This window comes from Mya arenaria, chromosome 1, assembly GCF_026914265.1.
Source record: "Mya arenaria isolate MELC-2E11 chromosome 1, ASM2691426v1".
NCBI lineage: Eukaryota > Metazoa > Mollusca > Bivalvia > Myida > Myidae > Mya > Mya arenaria.
Window position 1 is genome coordinate 38,874,745 of NC_069122.1, and position 20,547 is coordinate 38,895,291.

General features: G+C 38.5%; 4 protein-coding genes across 4 annotated transcripts; 3 read left to right on the top strand and 1 right to left on the bottom strand.

The window, feature by feature from the left end:
* The first annotated feature begins 665 nt into the window (after positions 1-665).
* LOC128227018 (serine-enriched protein-like) lies at positions 666-2,992 on the top strand. Its single transcript, XM_052937183.1, has 5 exons — positions 666-750; positions 1,063-1,339; positions 1,883-2,049; positions 2,599-2,756; positions 2,951-2,992. Exons 1-5 carry the CDS (start codon positions 666-668, stop codon positions 2,990-2,992), a joined length of 729 nt encoding a protein of 242 aa, XP_052793143.1.
* A 4,225-nt stretch (positions 2,993-7,217) lies between these two features.
* On the bottom strand, positions 7,218-8,668 carry LOC128205708 (cathepsin B-like). Its single transcript, XM_052907649.1, has one exon. It carries the CDS (start codon positions 8,523-8,525, stop codon positions 7,515-7,517), a length of 1,011 nt encoding a protein of 336 aa, XP_052763609.1. The 5' UTR covers positions 8,526-8,668; the 3' UTR covers positions 7,218-7,514.
* A 1,802-nt stretch (positions 8,669-10,470) lies between these two features.
* LOC128227026 (serine-enriched protein-like) lies at positions 10,471-13,553 on the top strand. The gene is made up of 5 exons (XM_052937197.1): positions 10,471-10,555; positions 10,864-11,140; positions 11,811-11,977; positions 12,289-12,446; positions 13,476-13,553. The coding sequence occupies exons 1-5, from the start codon at positions 10,471-10,473 to the stop codon at positions 13,551-13,553; spliced, it is 765 nt and encodes a 254-aa protein (XP_052793157.1).
* Positions 13,554-16,034: 2,481 nt separating this feature from the next.
* Positions 16,035-20,111, top strand: LOC128227032 (serine-enriched protein-like). Its single transcript, XM_052937208.1, has 6 exons — positions 16,035-16,086; positions 16,979-17,047; positions 17,361-17,637; positions 18,258-18,424; positions 18,736-18,893; positions 20,034-20,111. The coding sequence occupies exons 1-6, from the start codon at positions 16,035-16,037 to the stop codon at positions 20,109-20,111; spliced, it is 801 nt and encodes a 266-aa protein (XP_052793168.1).
* The last annotated feature ends 436 nt before the right edge of the window (positions 20,112-20,547 follow it).

The window sequence follows — 20,547 nt, forward strand, 5'->3', positions numbered from 1 at the left end:
TACGAAGAACATAACGATAAAATATACGCATGTACAACTCGTCGCGTAAATTATATATTGAAACAGGAATATCTGGCTGTAATATAATTAAAAGGGCTGATCGTAATAAGTGTTGTTATGGCTGTGTCTTTATTTTTGTTTGAATGTTGTTGTTGTTGTTTTTCTTTTTTAAAGGAGCTTATTTGTCACGTCAAACAGTAAAAGCGCGAAACATTATTTTTCATGGATCATAAATGACAAGTCGATCATTCAAACTTGACGTAATTTTTTCTAATTACGACATTCCCCTAAAATTGTACTCGCAAAGATGACATATGTAGATGTCTACTCTCAATGCTAATGTAACTGCAATTTGTGTGACCATCCTCCTACTGTACAAGGTGTGAAAAATACATACTCTTTTCTCACGCATTGTTTGATAAAGTAAAATGAGCGTCTATCATTTCATTGATGGCAATTAAAAAACAATTATCGACATAATGCCAAACCAAAATTTCGCAGATTCAGCACCGACCAACCAATGAAATTGCCTAGGGTATCAGACCCGTTCATTTACCAGCATTTTGGTGTATATATTACAGATGTTTTTTACATAAAACTACAAAACTTCTATTGATCACAAAATACACTTTTAAATTAAAAACGAAAGACCTTCAGCTGAAAACATGGAATCTATTGTAGAGGACCTTCAACCTTTGATGGAGGAAGATAATTCAGATTGTGAGGAATATTTCAACCACGCTCTAGATGGTAGTTATCTTTCTTGTATTTTCTATACACTATTAACTGAATGATTCACTAAAGCTAAAATATGCAGCTTGCCGAATATGCAAATTTAAGTAAGTTATGAACAGTTTTATGTGATTTTGTTATAAGTTAATTATCTAGTTTTAAGAAAACAATGTTGAGCATAGAAATTCCATAACAATATATATCAGAATATATTTATTATAATCACAAAACATTATTGTTAAATGTATTGATTGAGCATTTGGATCCATTCAATGTTTAGTACAATATTGCCTTTAGGAAGTTAACCCATATGTTATTAAATGATTTCAGATTCCTCTTCGGGATATGATTCCACGGACGTTGACGTATCAGACGTTGATTCAGATAAATGTATGATGTCACAAAAAGCATCGTACCCGTCTAAACATAGACCCTCGTGCTCAGATGTAGGGCAACAGGTGCGAGCACACGTCAGTAGCACGAAAACCTTGTGCGAGAGTTTGAAGCTAATTCTCGACATGCCCGAGATGTGTGACGTCACATTCTTGGTTGGGGCAGACAACACGCCAGTACATGGTGTACGCTCAATCTTGGCTACAAGAAGCACGTATGTACACATTAAATCTCATACATGACAAACATTAATATTGTAACAATACAGTTGTAGATCATATTTATAATAACACTATACATCTGAATATATTCCAAGGTGGTGGAATTTAAGTTACTTAAACCTTTGCACAAATGGTGTAATATGACGAAGGAGCCATATTTATAAGATCGTTTTTCTTTGAACTTATTTGCTAAATAAACTGTGTTCCTTCCTTTAAAAAAACACTTTTCGTCCGAACCTTGGTACATATGTAGACAATGAGCCGATCTTCAGAACTTTGTTAAAGTTCACAGCGTTGTTAACGTGATCGTTGTTAACAGGTTAATCTTTACTGCTCAAAATTTAATGACACATAATACACTTGTGATCTGCAGTGTTTCTTCCAGATTTGATACTACTGTTTCACATGTATTTGCGTGATATGAGCAGCATTAAATATCTCGTATTTAAAGGTTAACAACGTTGTCGTTAGTGTCGTTGTTAACTTAAACAAAAATCTGATAAATCAGCCCAATATTGACTTTTTGCACTTTTCAGAGTGATGTACCAGCTAATCTACAACCACATCAAGAAATTACAACGGCAGTTATCCTTCGGAGTACGTCTGACGATACCGGTACACAAGTACGACGCCGAGGTGTTCCGAATGTTGATACAGTTCATTCATTGCGGGACCGCTACTATCACTGATATAACTGTTACAGGTAAAGCAGCATTTTCTATAAACATAAACCATTTTACGCTGAACGATATTTACAAAAATGTTTTATTTAAACGTGTTCTTGATAGCTAAATCTCCTTTTAGCTGTTCTCTCACAGATTGAACGTTTTCACAACTTTGTTTTGTCTTGGAACGAGCGACTGTTTGCGTAAATATCTGCGAACCAATGATAAAAGATTGCTGAAAAAGATCAGATCGCAGAATTTTATATTTAAGTTCCAAATTTGATGTTTTATGCATTTTTCTTAAACCTTTAGTAACGGTTTCATCCATTTTTAACATAAGTTTTCGAACGGAAACATGAAAATCTGCGATCTGATCTTTTTCAGCAATCTTTTATCATTGATTCGCAGATATTTACGCAAAAAAATGCTTTTTCCAAGACAAAAAATAAAAAGCTTGTAACATTTCACCCAATACTAATAGAAGTACATGATACTAACAATCAGTTTTGCTGCGGAGTTCGGGTTTATCGTGCAAGTTTGGATTATCTGTGTAACTTAGTTGGTACAGTTCGTATCTTTTCTTCTAGGTCTGCTTTGTGGCGCGTGTCAATTCGAGCTCGGGGACTTGGAGGTGGCTTGCTGGCGCTACCTCAGCGCAAGGCTCAGTTCGGGCCACGGGGAAACGATCCTCGATGGCTCCCGAAAGTACAAACAACATCGGAAATACGCCTTCATCATGGAACAGGTAATTAAAATTGCCAGTGATTGTACCTTTTGTTTACTTGTTTCTGTTTTATATACAGTCCAAATCCGCCATGTTGAAGTCGTTGGGACCTCGGGAAATACTTCGAGACAACGAAAATTCGATTTAACCGAAAAAAGTGTATAACTAAGGTGTTTAACTAAATTAGACACATTCGAAAAAGTTCGACATTTCAGAACATCGAGATAACAGAGTTCCACAAAGCGAAATCGGACTGAACTTTGCATTGGGTCATTCCAAAATGATTTTATGTTTAGGTTCAACTCTCAGTACGAAAATCATTTTAGCTTTTCTGAAAATAAACGAATTATAGACCCCTGGGACGAAATCGAATGCTAAAATATAATGCGTGACATCTTATGTAGATTTTAAACACCAGAAATAGATATATTAACCTGGTTACTCATAATACCGGATTATATCAAATGATACCGGATAGTACCGAATGATACCGGATAATTCCAAGTAATTCTATTTCAGATCTACAAATTATTGGACCAGAGATGCCACCATCGAAAGAGTTCCCGTACTACAAAGGCCCGAGAAACATATGTATAAGGAATGAACTCAAGAAATAAGTAGATGTCGTTAACAGAACAGAGCAGAACATTTATCGACATGAGCTATGCATAGTTTCACTTCATCATAAACATAATATATAAAATATAAACACATATATAAGCACGTAATTAAAAAGTATAACATTGCGTGTCAAGAGTGTGAAATATAATTGAATGAAAATGGGTCAAATAATTCGAATGAATTGACATAACTAGCATAGGCAGACAGATGGTGTAAATAAAAAACATTCGAACGGAAATGGACCGACATTCAAACCATGATGGAAGATATGATAATATATATAGTGCTAAAGACCTAGTGGGATGATGGGAAGACATTCAATAGAGTAACAGAGGAAGAATGAATGATACTCATATAAGCTGTGATTTTGTTATTGTTACACGATTGTTGAAGAATTTGTTGTAATAAAATTATGATTGACTCTACAGCTTTAGTTGTGTTTGTTTAACGCCTGGCGATATACTAATTATACTCAGGCCTACTCCTGATAGGAGATTTTTTCCACGCGTACTTTAAATTATATAAGTTTAGGTGATGAAGGCAGAACCCAGCCGGATTAAATATTCTCGAACGCATGTCCAGTCTCAATCCTCAGTACGCCGGTGATATCAGTGCTGTGGTTAAATGGGACTAAATTATCTCGCGCGCATGTCCAGTCTCATCCCTCAGTCCACCCGTGATGACAGCGCAGTGGTAAGATGGAACTAAATGTTCTCGCACGAATGGCCAGTCTCACCCTTCAGTCCACTCGTGGAGTCAGTGCTGTGGTAAGATGGAACTAAATGGTCTTGGACGCAGGACCACTCTCACCCTTAAATCCACCCGTGATGTCAGTGCTGTGGTTAGATGAAACTAAATGTTCTCACATGCCTGTCCAGTCTCCCCCCCCCCCTAGTCCACCCGTGATGTCAGAGCGCCGCGGTAAGATGGAACTTAATGTTCTCGCACGTCTGTCCAGTCTCACCCCTCAGACCACCCGTGATGTCAGTGTTGATTTTATTGAACTAAATGTTCTCGCACGCCTGTCCAGTCTCACTCCTCAGTCCACCCGTGATGTCAGTGCTGTGGTAAGATGGAACTAAATGTTCTCGCACGTCTGTCCAGTCTCACTCCTCAGTCCACCCGTGATGTCAGTGCTGTGGTAAGATGGAACTAAATGTTCTCGCACTCCTTTCCAGTCTCACCACTCAGTCCACCTGTGATGTCAGTGCTGTGGTCAGATGGAACTAAATGTTCTCGCACGTCTGTCAAGTCTCACCCTCAGTCCAACCGTGATGTCAGTTCTGTGGTTGGATGAGACTATAAGTATCTTCCATGGCAGAGAGTGTAAGATAGGTTCATTTCGACCCGAGCGTAGGGTGTTTTGCGGAAACGAGGTTTACTGAGTTTCCACAAAACACCCTGCGCGAGGGTCGGGATGAAACTATCTGACACGAGCGGCTATGGTAGATGCTTTTTCTCCCATCTCAGTTAAACAAAATTAATTAAAAATGTTTTTTTTGCTGGAACTCTTTTGTGCTTAGTGAAAATAATTGCGTATGGATATGCGATAGCACGTGGTTGTCATGGATACCCGCGCAGTGATCCAGTTATTGTGAATAGTCAAATCGGTCTTTTTAAATAGTTCTAAGGAAAATGAAGCATTTTTTCTTAAATGGTGCGTGAAAACTGTTTTATGGTGGCATTTGAAGCGAGAAATAATTAACTAGCGTTCTAAATATTACCATCAGACAAGGTTTCCTTGATGCTACTGCCGACAGTCTTCAACAAGGGAGGTTATTATAATGTGGTGACCGTTAAAAAGGAGTTCCATACGGGCATTTTATCTTCACCCGTGGGCAAGATAAGAATATCTAGCATGGTTAAATTATTGGATCTACTTATCTGAGGTGGGAGAATAAATTATCTCGCGCGCCTGTCCAGTATCACCCCTCAGTCTATCCAAGATGTCAGTGCTGTGGTTAGATGGGACTAAATTATCTAGCGCACCTGTCCAGTATCAACCCTCAGTCCACCCGCTATGTCAGTGCTGTGGTTAAATGGGACTAAATTCTCTCGCGAGCCTGTCCAGTATCACCTCTCAGTCAACACGCGATGTCAGTGCTGTGGTTAAATGGGACTAAATTATCTCGCGCGTCTGTCCAGTCTCACCCCCTAGTCAACCCGTGATGTCAGTGGTGTGGTAAGATGAAACTAAATGTACTCGCACGCCTGTCCAGGTCTCACCCCCTAGTCCACCCGTGATGTCAGCGCCGCGGTAAGATGGAACTAAATGTTCTCGCACGCATGACCAGTCTCACCCTTCAGTCATCCCGTGCTGTCAGTGCTGTGGTAAGATGAAACTAAATGTTCTCGCACGCCTGTCCAATCTCACCCCTCAGTCCACCCGTGATGTCAATGCGATGGTAAGATGGAACTAAATGTTCTCGCACGAATGACCCGTCTCACCAATCAGTCCACCCGTGATGTCAATTCTGTGGTAAGATGGAACTAAATTTTCTCGCACGCATGACCATTCTCACCCTTCAATCCACCGTGATGTCAGTGCTGTGGTTAAATGGAGCTAAATGTTCTCTCATGCCTGTCCAGTCTCACCTCTCAGTCCACCTGTGATGCCAGTGTTGTGGTTAGATTGAACTAAATGTTCTCACACGCATGTCCAGCCTCACCCCTCAGTTCATCCGTGATGTCAGTGCTGTGGTTAGATGGAACTTAATGTTCTCGTATGCTTGTCGAGTATCACCCCTAAGTACATCCGTGATACCAGTGCTATTTTAAGATGAAACAAAATGTTCTCGCACGCATGTACAGTCTCAACGCTCAGTCCATTCGTGATGTCAGTATTATGGTGAGATGGAACTATATGTTCTCGCACGCCTGTCCAGTCTCACCCCTCAGTTCACCCTTGATGTCAGTGTTGTGGTAAGATGGAACTTAATACTCTCGCACGTCTATCCAGTCTCACCCCTCAGTCCACCCGTGATGTCAGTGCAGTTGTAAGATGGAACTAAATTTTCTCGCACGCATGACCAGCCTACCTCTCAGTCCACCCGTTATGTCAGTGCTGTGGCCACATTAAACCTTAAGGTCTTGCACGTATGTCCAGTCTCAACCCTCAGTCCATCCGTGATGTTAGTGCAGTAGTTAGATGGAACTAAATTTTCTCGCACGCATGTCCAGCCTACCTCTCAGTCCACCCGTTATGTCAGTGGTGTGGTCACATTAAACCTAATGTTCTCGCACGCTTGTCCAGTGTCACCCCGCTGTCCATACGTGATGTCAGTGTTGTGGTAAGATGAAACTACATGTACTCGCACGCCTGTCCAGTCTCACCCCTCAGTCCATCCGTGATGTCAGTGTTGTGGTAAGATGGAACTAATTGTTCTCGAACTCATGTCCAGTCTCACCCCTCAGTCTACCCGTGATATCAGTCCGATGGTTAAATGGAACTAAATGTTCTCGCACGCATATCAAGTCTCACCCCTCAGTCTACCCGTGATATCAGTGCGATGGTTAAATGAAACTAAATGTTCTCGCACGCATATCAAGTCTCACCCCTCACTCTACCCGTGATATCAGTGCGATGGTTAAATGGAACTAAATGTTCTCGCACGCATATCAAGTCTCACCCGTCAGTCTACCCGTGATGTCAGTGCGATGGTTAAATGGAACTAAATGTTCTCGCACGCCTGTCCAGTCTCACCCCTCAGTCCACCCTTGATGTCAGTGTTGTGGTAAGATGGAACTCTTTTTTTGATATTAAGTTTTTTTATTGCACTCAATAGCATGTGTATCAAATATATATATATATTGATGACAATAAAAAAATCTCTATTAAAAAGGGAATTATGACATAAATGGAAAGCTTTAAAACACAGTTTACCAGTTTACAGCAATGGAGCGCACTACAGGTACCTATCACAATTATAATCATGAAATACCCATTTTGTCAGATAACTTTTACATATCTTAATGGTTAATTGGGCAAAAAAACATTGAAATTAACATTTGGATGAAGCAATCAAGTTATTTTTATCAAGTAACAATCTCTGACAATGATATTTTCCTTCAAAAACTTGCATAGCTTTGTTAAACAATGGCACCAAAGTGGAATAACAAATGCACCAGAATGGAATGTCCATGTGTCACCCTAGTGTTCTAGGCCAGTTTCATCATACCAGCGACGATGTTGGACTCGATACCGCACTCATCTTGACCGCGCAAAATCTTGAAGAATCCCTGGTCACCCCAGTCCTCGTTCCAGGAGTTAGCAACAAGCCAATATGGGGTGCTATCCTCTACGCCCCAGCCCAGAATCTTGATGGCATGACCTCCAAGGGCACCGCCAGTCTTATGCTGATATACGCCTGACTTATATGTTGGGAAATCAGCATACACAGTGAACGCAGCCTCTACAGGACCGTTGGTCATGATTTCTGTCTGAATCTTCTCAACACCCTCCACAGCGTAGGCAGACGTGGCATAGTGCTTGTCCTTCTCAAATGTGTTGTTATATCCCGCCTCACAGGTTTTTTTACAGCGAGGTGTGGGGCCATCTCCCTTGCATGGGGCAAGTTTGCCAACGACGTGGTGATCGCATGCCTTAATCTCGTATGGCTGGCAACCCTGTTTGCTGTTGTACTGTCCACCAGTTACAAGACCATCATGTTTCAAATAGTTCCAGGCACCCTCCAAGAATCCTCCATTACATCCATTTCCGCAAGTGTGGCAACAGCTGGTTAGGTCCTCAGCAGAGATGTGGAAGTTCATCTTTCCTCCGGACTGCACGCAAATTCTATCCGTGGCAGCCTCGACACACCCAAAAGCCCAGCATGATCCACAGGCACCCTGGTCTCGAACCTCCTTCAAGGATGGGCAGTTTGGCCACTGGGTACGGGCATCAAATGAGTCAGGGACGCTTGTGACCTCGATATCCTTAACAGGGAGCCGCTGTTCTTCCGGGGCAGAAAATGTTCCACAAAGGTCCTTAACGTAGTTCATTCTGCCAACCGCTGGAACATTCTTGAAGTTCTCTGTGGTAGCCTTCCACGTGACATCAGACCTTGAGTTATGGTAGTTAACGAACGCCTCCGTGAAGTAATGATCATGGAAGTCAAACTTCAGACAGCAAGCTGTCCCAACTGTCAGTAGGAGAATAAAGGCCTTCATTGCAAAGTTGTTTATATCCTTTGTCTGTACGGTAGAACGAACTTTTCAACAGAAAACGATGGTATCCACCTTTATATAAAGCCTGCTCGCCCGTAGATAAGTACAAAAGTTAAACTCATGTGATCATCCAGGTCACATGATAATCACATGACCGTGTACAGATAACATTCAATATGTGACAGCTAAATAGGTTACATAACACTATTTTATCAGGCAAACTTCAAATCGATTAAGTGTGGAAACAATCATATCTGAAACAAATATAGAACAGAACAGAAAATTTATTTTTGACTTAAGAATAAACAGCTCATCGTCACATTACAGAAATATAGAACACACACACACATACATAAACAATTAACAAATATATATAGTTTCATGTATAATGCGTTTTAAATGATTTTTGTACCACTGACAGCTTTTTTTAGAAATTACTCAAAAATGGAAAGAAAAAAAGGAAAACCTCAACCAAGTTACAGATGGGTAAGATGGAACTTAATGTTCTCGCACGTCTGTCCAGTCTCATCCCTCAGTCCACCCGTGGTGTCAGTATTGTGTGTAGATGGAACTAAATATTTTCGCACGCATGTCCAGTCTCACCCCTCAGTCCACCCGTGATGTCAGTGTTGTGGTTAAATGGAACTTAATGTTCTCGCACGTCTGTCCAGTCTCACCCCTCAGTCCACCCGTGATGTCAGTATTGTGGTTAGATGGAACTAAATGTTCTTGTGCGCCGGTCCAGTCTTACCCCTCAGTCCACCGTGATGTCAGTGTTGTGGTAAGATGGAACTAAATGTTCTCGCACGCATGTCCAGTCTCATCCCTCAGTCTACCCGTAATGCCATTGCGGTGGTAAGATGGAACTAAATGTTCTCGCAAGCTTGTCCAGTCTCACCCCTCAGTCCACCCGTGATGACAGTGCTGTGGTTAGATGGAACTAATGTTCTCGCACGCACACCCAGACGTAGAAGTTGCACGAGCTCTTTATGTCATTATGAAAGTGAAGGTTCTCTCAGCTGCGTAGAGCAATGACGTATGCTTATTGTGAACTGCGTTTACACGATGTACGTGTATCTGATCTACTTAAACAGGGGCGGATCCAGGATTCGACGTTAGGAACGGCGTTACTTTTTTGACTTGCGCCCCTCCCTCAGAAACGAAATTTATTTGGTTTAAAGTGTTGACAGGGGAATGGGGGTCCTCCCAAAGAAAATTTGAACAATTTCTAGTCCGAAATGGTGCCTTATGAGCGTATTTTATTACTTTTCTTCTATATTAAAATAAAAAGTATTCTAGGGCGATATTAGGGGGGGGGGGGGGGGTGCACCAGGTGAATCTAAAAGGTCGAATGCACATGACTATAACTTTAAAAGTTATGGTCAAAATGCTGTTGTTTGGTGTTATGGCTGTGTCTTTATTTTTTGTTTGATTGATTTGTTGTTTTCTTCTTTTTTAAAGGAGCTGATTTGTCACGTCCAATAAAAACGCGAAACATGATTTTTCATGGACCATAAAGACAAGTCGATCATTCAAATTTGACGCATTTTCCTAATTTATGGCATTCTCCTAAAATTGTACTCTCAAAGATGACATATGTAGATGTCTACTCTCAATGCTGATGTAATTGCAATTTGTGTGACCATCTTTCTATCGATACAAGGTGTGAAAAATACATGCTCTTTTCTCACGCATTGTTTTGATTAAGTAAAATGTGCGTCTATCATTTCATTGATGGCAATTAAAAACAATTATCGACACAAAGCCAAACTAAAATTTCGAACATTCAGCACCGACCGACCAATGAAATTGCCTAGGGTATTAGAGCCGTTCATTTATCAGCATTTTGGTGTATATATTACAGATGTTTTTTACATAAAACTGCAAAACGTCTATTGATCACAAAATACACTTTTATATTAAAAACGAAAGACCTATAGCTGAAAACATGGAATCTATTGTAGAGGACCTTCAACCTTTGATGGAGGAAGATAATTCAGATTGTGAGGAACATTTCAACCACGCTCTAGATGGTAGTTATCTTTCTTGTATTTTCTATACAGTATTTACTTAATTATTCTCTAAAGCATAACTATGCAGCTTGCTTAATATGCAAATTTAAGTAAAGTTATGAAAAGTTTTATGTGAATTTGTTATAAATTTATTATCTAGTTTTAAGAAGACATTGTTGAGCATAAAAAAATAATAATATATATCAGAATATATCTATTATGATCACAAGGCATTATTGTTAAATGAATTGATTGAGAATTTTGGTCCATTCAATGTTTAGTAAAATTTTGCCTGTAAAAAGTTAACCTTTTGTTATTAAATATTCTAGATTACTCATCGGGATACGATTCAGCAGACGTTGACGTATCAGACGTCGATTCAGATGAATGTATGATGTCACAAAACGCATCGTGCCCGTCTAAACATAAACCCATGTGCCCAGATGTAGGACATCAGGTGCGAGCACGCGTCAGTAGCATGAAAACCTTGTGCGAGAGTTTGAAGTTAATTCTCAACATGCCCGAGATGTGTGACGTCACATTCCTGGTTGGAACAGACAACACGCCTGTACATGGTGTACGCTCAATCTTGGCTACAAGAAGCACGTATGTACACATTAAATGTCCTACATGAGAAACGTTTTCATTTCTTTCTACCGATACAGTTGTATATCATATTTATAATGACTATATGCATTTTAATTTATTCAAAAATGGTATACTTTAAATAATTTAAACTTTTCAAAAAGAAATTGTGTAATATGATTAATGAATCATATATATTAGATCAACTTGTGTTGGATTTTTTTTTTGTCACAATATTTTGTTAGATTAATTGACTGATTTGCAAAACATACAATAGTTTACTATAATTTGAACTTGATCATTTTGCTTGGAAAATAGCTGATTTGCTGAATTTAGTGGGTTCCCTCTGGGTTCTTTTTAAATATATTTTCTTAAACTTTTGATATATATATATATATATATATATATATATATATATATATATATATAAACAACGAGCCATTGTTCAGAACTTTGTTAAAGTTAACAGCGTTGTTAACGTGATCGTTGTTAACGTCAACTCTGACCTGCTCTCAAAATTTAATGGATACATTATACCCTTGTGATCTGCAGTATTTCTAACATGATTTGAGACTACTGTTTCATCTGCATTTGTGTTACATGAGCGGCATCAACTATTTCGTAGACAACGTTGTTAACTTAAAAAGAGTTTTGATAAACCAGTCAATTACTGACTTATTGTACTTGACAGGGTGATGTACCAGCTAATCCACAACCATATCAAGAAATTAGAAGGGCAGTCATCCTTCGGAGTACGTCTGACGATACCGGTACACAAGTACGACGCCGAGGTGTTCCGAATGTTGATACAGTTCATTCACTGCGGGGCCGCTACCATCACTGATTTAACTGTTACAGGTAAAACATTTTTATTAACATAAATAATATTTTATTTAGAAGGTATACACCTTTTCACACTGAACAAAAAATGTTTAACTCAAAATGTGTCCTTGACTCTTAACTAAATCGTCCTTTAATATAAATTTTAAGAATGAGAAAATGTTCTTGCGAGCAATACAATGTGTAAATTCGAAAGACATGATTTACCTAAAATTCATAACCAATCTATTTGGACATGCAGACGCCAACTTACGGCGGGGTTCGGGTTTAGCGTGCAAGTTTCGATTATCTGTGTAATTTGGTTGATAAAGTATGTATCTTTCTTCCAGGTCTGCTTTGTGGCGCGTGTCAATTCGAGCTCGGGGACTTGGAGGTTGCCTGCTGGCGTTACCTCAGAGCAAGGCTCAGTTCGGGCCACGAGGAAACTATCCTCGATGGCTCCCGGAAGTACAAACAACATCGGAAATACGCCTTCATCATGGAACAGGTAATTGAGTTTGTCAGTGATTGTGCCCTTGTCGTATGGACATCGGGAATTACTTCGAGACAACGAGCATTCGATATAACCGAAACAAAAAAGTGTATAACTAAATTAGACTCATTCGAAAATGTTCGACATAACCAGACAATCGAGATAACATAGTTCGACATAGCGAGTCTCGACTGAAGTTTGTAATGTGCCTTACCACATTGTTTTTATGTTTAGCGTCAACCTTTAGTACGAAAACCTGTCTATCTATCCTGAAAAAAACGAGCCCCGGGGAAAAAACGAAAACTAAATGAATGACATCCTATGTATGATATAGACACAAGAGCTTCCCTAGTCCTGTGCTCTGTAGTGAGAATATAGTAAAAGGAAATCGAAGGAATGGAATGGAAAGTTTGGCAAGATTGCAAGATTGATGATCAGAATTAGAGTGGTATAGTCTTTTTAGGACCCTTATCAGGTTTGATCGCACTATCATGTGTTTATCTATCGAATTATATATATAGTATCCTACATGCACTTAATGTCATTGTTATGTATGACTGCATAGTTTTTGTGTAACCATTTAAAGCTGCACTCTCACAGATTGAACGTTTTGACAACTTTTTTTGTCTTGGAACGAGCGAATTTTTGCGAAAATCCATGGAAACTAGTGATATAAGACTGCTGACAAAAAATTAGATCGCAGACTTTTATATTTAAGTTCAAAAATGTTTTATGCATTTTCTTAAACCGTTAGTAACAAAAACGGAAATATGCAAATCTGCGATCTGAACTTTTGTCAGCAATCTTTTTTCATTGGTTTGCAGATATATACGCAAACATTTGCTCTTTCCAAGACAAAAAATAAAAAATAAACTTGTAGAAACGGTAAATCTGTGAGAGTGCAGCTTTAAAAGATAAAGACTCAATTTTTGGTTTTGCACTTTTATAAAATAAGATAGATATATTAACCTGTTTTTTCTTAATACCGAATAAAACCGGATAGTACCGAATGATACCGAATAATACCGAGTACTTCCATTTCAGATCTACAAATTATTGGACCAGAGATTCCACCATCGAAAGAGTTCCCGTACCACAAAGGCCCGTGAAACAGATGTATAGAGGATGAACTACAGATACAAGTAGATGTCATGAACAGAACAAAGCAGAGCATTTATCTTAAAGGTGCACTCTCACATATTGATTGTTTTGACATTTTTGTCTCAGAATCAGCTGATTTGTGAATCAAATAATTCGAATGAATTGACATAGCTAGCATAGTCAGACAGTTGTAAGATGTATATAAACAATTATTGTAAATAGCATTCCAACGGAAAAGGATCTCCTAAATTCTAAACATGATGGAAGATATGATAGTCCATTTTTGTCTCAGAATCAGCTGATTTTGGTATCAATGCCTTCAATGCAGTCATATAAAAGATAACTCTCAATAGAAGGGATCTGAATTGTTTGAAAACCCTGTGAAAAAAATTCTTGAAGCGTTAGTAACGCTTTTAGCCATAAAACACAACATTTTCGGACATAATTACTAAAAATTGTGAAATGATTTCTTTGTCAGCAGTCTTGAACCTCTGGTTTCCAGACATTTACGCAAAAGAATGACTCATTCGATGACAAAAAAAATAATAAGTCAAAACGGTCATTCTGAGAGGGTGCAGCATTAAACTGTACATAGTTTTCATAGTAAACATAAAATATAAACACGTATTTAACAAGAATAATATTGCGTGTCAAGGGTGAGAAATATAATTCGATGAAAGTGAATCAAATAATTCGAATGAATTGACATAGCTAGCATAGTCAGACAGTTGTAAGATGTATATAAACTATAATTCTAATTAGCATTCCAACGGAAAAAGGATCTCCTAAATTCTAAACATGATGGAAGATATGATAGTATATAGTGCTAAAGAACTACTAGTAATCGAATGAATGGAAGACATTCAATAAAGAATGGGGGGGGGATGAATGTTTGCTCATATTAAACTGTGATTTTGTTATTGTTACACGATTGTTAAAGAATTTGCTGTAATAAAATTATGATTGACTCTACAACTTTAGTTGTGTTTGTTTAACGCCTGGCGATATACTCATTTAAAGTCTCCAGTCGCCAGTGTTTTCTCACCCCTCAGTCCACCCGGGATGTCAGCGCTGTGGTTAGATGGAAATAAATGTTCTCGCACGCATGTCCAGTCTCACTCCTCAGTCCATTCGTGATGTCAGTGCTGTGGTTAGATGGAACTAAATGTTCTCGCACGCCTGTCCAGTATCACACCTCAGTCCACCCGTGATGTCAGGGCTGTGGTCAGATGGAACTAAATGCCCCCACACCCTGTCCAGTCTCACCCCTCAGTCCACCGTGATGTTTGTGGTGCTGTGGTTAGATGGAACTAAATGTTCTCGCACGCCTGTCCAGTCTCACCCCTCAGTCCACCCGTGATGTCAATATAGTGGTTAAATGGAACTAAATCTTCCCGCACGCCTGTCCAGTCTCACCTCTCAGTCCACACGTGATGTTAGTGCTGTGGTAAGATTGAACTAATTGTTCCTGCACGCCTGCCCAGTCTCACCCCTCAGTCCACACGTGATGTCAGTGCTGTGGTAAGATTGAAATAATTGTTCCCGCACGCCTGTCCAGTATCACCCATCAGTCCACACGTGATGTCAGTGCGGTGGTAAGATGGAACTATTCTCGTACGCTTGTTAAGTCTCACCCCTCAGTCCTCCCGCGAGGTCTGTGCTGTGGTAAGATGGAATTAAATGTTCTCGCACGTCTGTCCTGTCTCACCCCTCAGTCCAACCGTGATGTCAGTGCTGTGGTCAGATGGAAATAAATGTTCTCGCACGCTTGCCCAGTTTTATCCCTCAATTCCACCCGTGATGTCAGTGCGGTAGTTAGAAGGAACTAAATGTTCTCGCACACTTGTCCAGTCTCAACCCACAGTCTTACCGTGATGTCAGTGCTGTGGTTAGATGGAACTTAATGTTTCCGCACACCTGTCCAGTCTCACCCTTTGGTCAACCCGTGATGTCAATGGTGTGGTAATATGGAACTAAATGTTCTCGCACGTCTGTCCAGTCTTACTCCTCAGTCCACTCGTAAAGTCAGTGTTGTGGTAAGATTGCACTAAATGTTCCTGCACGCCTGTCAAGTCTTCCCCCTTCGTCCACCCGTGATGTCAGCGATGTGGTAAGATGGAACTAAATTTCATTGATCGCATGTCCAGACTCACCCCTCAGTCCACCCGTGATGTCAGTGTTATGATAATATGGAAATTAATGTTCTTGCCCGCATGTAGAGTCATAATGACATTCAAATGATTTATAACCGTATGCAAATTGTGAGGGAATTATTTGGTCTAATGCATCTCAGTTATTTTATACTTGTATTTACAAATAAGCACGGGAAAAACGTGACTTACATCAAGGCCAAAGGTAAAATACACTCCCAATATAACTCGAGCTTTCGACCAGTTGCAAATGTAGCAGAATGTACATGTATTTGATCTTATTAAAGGTTAGCTTTGGGTGATATTTCTTGGGATAATAAAAGGTCAAATGTACATACTTCCGCCGGAAGTGATGGACAAACGACGACGTTTAGTGCCCAAGATGAAGGACGCCAGGAAGGAGGGTAAGCGTGCGTGGATCACCTTTGACACCCTGTACGTGGACGACAAGCCGGTGCGGACGTAGGGACACGACGGGGGTGAACTGTCATTTCAATATTGAATTAAAGGGGTATAAATTGCATAATTTTTATCGTAAATTTCAGCATAGGAACGCTAAAAGAGATAGTGGGGGTATTTGTATATATATATATTAGTTTATTTAATTTAATTACTTAGAAGTATTGAATACTTTTGTATATATATATACTCATTTGTTTGCATTATCTGTTACTTTATATACACGTTTACATTATATGTTATATCATTATGTGTTGTTGACGATGTACATTGTACAAGTCAAAATAAATTGTCTGTCTGTATATTAATGAAACAATCATGGTCAAACACTGTTGCTTCTAGTTGTGGTTGTGACATCCATTAAAAACGCGATTGTTTTTCATGGACCTAAAATGAAAAGTCAAGCACTCAAACTTGTTGAATTTTTCTAATTACGACATTCTCCTAAAATTGTACTCTCAAAGATGACAATGTAGATGTCTACTCTCAATGTTGATGTAATTGCAATTTGTGTGACCATCTTTCTTACTGTACAAGGTGTGAAAAATACATGCTCTTTTCTCACGCATTGTTTGATTAAGCAAAATGTGCGTCTATCATTTCATTGATGGCAATTAAAAACAATTATCGACACAATACCAAACTGAAATTTCGCACATTCAGCACCGACCGACCAATGAAATTGCCTAGGGTATTAGAGCCGTTCATTTATCAGCATTTTGGTGTATATATTACAGATGTTTTTTACATAAAACTACAAAACTTCTATTGATCACAAAATACACCTTTAAATTAAAAACGAAAGACCTATAGCTGAAAACATGGAATCTATTGTAGAGGACCTTCAACCTTTGATGGAGGAAGATAATTCAGATTGTGAGGAACATTTCAACCACGCTCTAGATGGTAGTTATCTTTCTTGTATTTTCTATACAGTATTTACTTAATTATTCTCTAAAGCATAACTATGCAGCTTGCTTAATATGCAAATTTAAGTAAAGTTATGAAAAGTTTTATGTGAATTTGTTATAAATTTATTATCTAGTTTTAAGAAGACATTGTTGAGCATAAAAAAATAATAACAATATATATCAGAATATATATATTATGATCACAAGGCATTATTGTTAAAAGTATTGATTGAGAATTTTGGTCCATTCAATGTTTAGTACAATTTTGCCTGTAAGAAGTTAACCTTTTGGTTATTAAATAATTCTAGATTACTCATCGGGATACGATTCAGCAGACGTTGACGTATCAGACGTCGATTCAGATGAATGTATGATGTCACAAAACGCATCGTGCCCGTCTAAACATAAACCCATGTGCCCAAATGTAGGACATCAGGTGCGAGCACGCGTCAGTAGCATGAAAACCTTGTGCGAGAGTTTGAAGCTAATTCTCAACATGCCCGAGATGTGTGACGTCACATTCCTGGTTGGAACAGACAACACGCCTGTACATGGTGTACGCTCAATCTTGGCTACAAGAAGCACGTATGTACACATTAAATGTCCTACATGAGAAACGTTTTCATTTCTTTCTACCGATACAGTTGTATATCATATTTATAATGACTATATGCATTTTAATTTATTCAAAAATGGTATACTTTAAATAATTTAAACTTTTCAAAAAGAAATTGTGTAATATGATTAATGAATCATATATATTAGATCAACTTGTGTTGGATTTTTTTTGGCAGAATTTTTTGTTAGATTAATTGACTATTTGCAAAACATACAATAGTTTACTATAATTTGAACTTGATCATTTTGCTTGGAACATAGCTGATTTGCTGAATTTAGTGGGTTCCCTCTGGGTTCTTTTTAAATATATTTTCTTAAACTTTTGATATATATATATATATATATATATATATGTAAACAACGAGCCGTTCTTCAGAACTTTGTTAAAGTTAACAGCGTTGTTAACGTGATCGTTGTTAACAGTCAACTCTGATCTTGTGATCTGCAGTATTTCTAACATGATTTGAGACTACTGTTTCATCTGCATTTGTGTTACATGAGCAGCATCAACTATTTCGTAGACAACGTTGTTAACTTAAAAAGAGTTCTGATAAACCAGTCAATTACTGACTTATTGTACTTGACAGGGTGATGTACCAGCTAATCTACAACCATATCAAGAAATTAGAAGGGCCGTCATCCTTCGGAGTACGTCTGACGATACCGGTACACAAGTACGAGGCCGAGGTGTTCCGAATGTTGATACAGTTCATTCACTGCGGGGCCGCTACCATCACTGATTTAACTGTTACAGGTAAAACATTTTTATTAACATAAATAATATTTTATTTAGAAGGTATACACCTTTTCACACTGAACAAAAAAAAATTAACTCAAAATGTGTCTTTGACGCTTAACTTAATCGTCCTTTAATATAAATTTTAAGAATGAGAAAACGTTCTTGCGAGCAATACAATGTGTAAATTCGAAAGACATGATTTATCTAAAATTCATAACCAATCTATTTGGACATGCAGACGTCAACTTTCGGCGGGGTTCGGGTTTAGCGTGCAAGTTTCGATTATCTGTGTAATTTGGTTGATAAAGTATGTATCTTTCTTCCAGGTCTGCTTTGTGGCGCGTGTCAATTCGAGCTCGGGGACTTGGAGGTTGCCTGCTGGCGTTACCTCAGAGCAAGGCTCAGTTCGGGCCACGAGGAAACTATCCTCGATGGCTCCCGGAAGTACAAACAACATCGGAAATACGCCTTCATCATGGAACAGGTAATTGAATTTGTCAGTGATTGTGCCCTTGTCGTATGGACATCGGGAATTACTTCGAGACAACGAGTATTCGATATAACCGAAACAAAAAAGTGTATAACTAAATTAGACTCATTCGAAAAAGTTCGACATAACCAGACAATCGAGATAACATAGTTCGACATAGCGAGTCTCGACTGAAGTTTGTAATGTGCCTTACCACATTGTTTTTATGTTTAGCGTCAACCTTTAGTACGAAAACCTATCTATCTATCCTGAAAAATGCAGCCCCCGGGAAAACACGAAAACTAAATGAATGACAACCTATGTATAATATTGACACAAGAGCTTCCCTAGTCCTGTGCTCTGTAGTGGAAATATAGTAAAAGGAAATCGAAGGAATGGAATGGAAAGTTTGGCAAGATTGCAAGATTGATGATCAGAATTATTAAATGTGTTGTGTTTTTTTTCGACCAGGGAGCCCAAAACCTATCCGTCCGCGGACGTTTAACATAGAAACAATATGGTATGATCTTGGATAGAGTGGCCTAGTCTTTTTAGGGCCCTTATCAGGTTTGATCGCACTATCATGTGTTTATCTATCGAATTATATATATAGTATCCTACATGCACTTAATGTCATTGTTATGTATGACTGCCTTATGTATAGTTTTTGTGTAACCATTTAAAGCTGCACTCTCACAGATTGAACGTTTTGACAACTTTTTTTTTTGTCTTGGAACGAGCGAATTTTTGCGAAAATCCATGGAAACTAGTGATATAAGACTGCTGACAAAAAATAGATCGCAGACTTTTATATTTAAGTTCAAAAATGTTTTATGCATTTTCTTAAACCGTTAGTAACGAAAACGGAAATATGCAAATCTGCGATCTGAACTATTGTCAGCAATCTTTTTTCATTGGTTTGCAGATATATACGCAAACATTTGCTCTTTCCAAGACAAAAAATAAAAAAAAAACTTGTAGAAACGGTAAATCTGTGAGAGTGCAGCTTTAAAAGATAAAGACTCAATTTTTGGTTTTGCACTTTTATCAAATAAGATAGATATATTAACCTGGTTACTCTTAATACCGGATTATACCGAACAATACCGGATAGTACCGAATGATACCGGATAATACCGAGTACTTCCATTTCAGATCTACAAATTATTGGACCAGAGATTCCACCATCGAAAGAGTTTCCGTACCACAAAGGCCCGTGAAACAGATGTATAAAGGATGAACTACAGATACAAGTAGATGCCATGAACAGAACAAAGCAGAGCATTTATCTTAAAGGTGCACTCTCACATATTGATTGTTTTGACATGTTTGTCTCAGAATCAGCTGATTTTGGTATCAATGCCTTCAATGCAGTCATATAAAAGATAACTCTCAATAGAAGGGATCTGAATTGTTTGGAAACCCTGTGAAAAAAATTCTTAAAGCGTTAGTAACGCTTTTAGCCATAAAACACAAAATTTTCGGACATAATTACTAAAAATTGTGAAATGATTTCTTTGTCAGCAGTCTTGAACCTCTGGTTTCCAGACATTTACGCAAAAGAATGACTCATTCGATGCCAAAAAAATAGTTAGTCAAAACGGTCATTCTGAGAGAGTGCAGCTTTAAACTGGACATAGTTTTCACGTCATAGTAAACATAAAATATA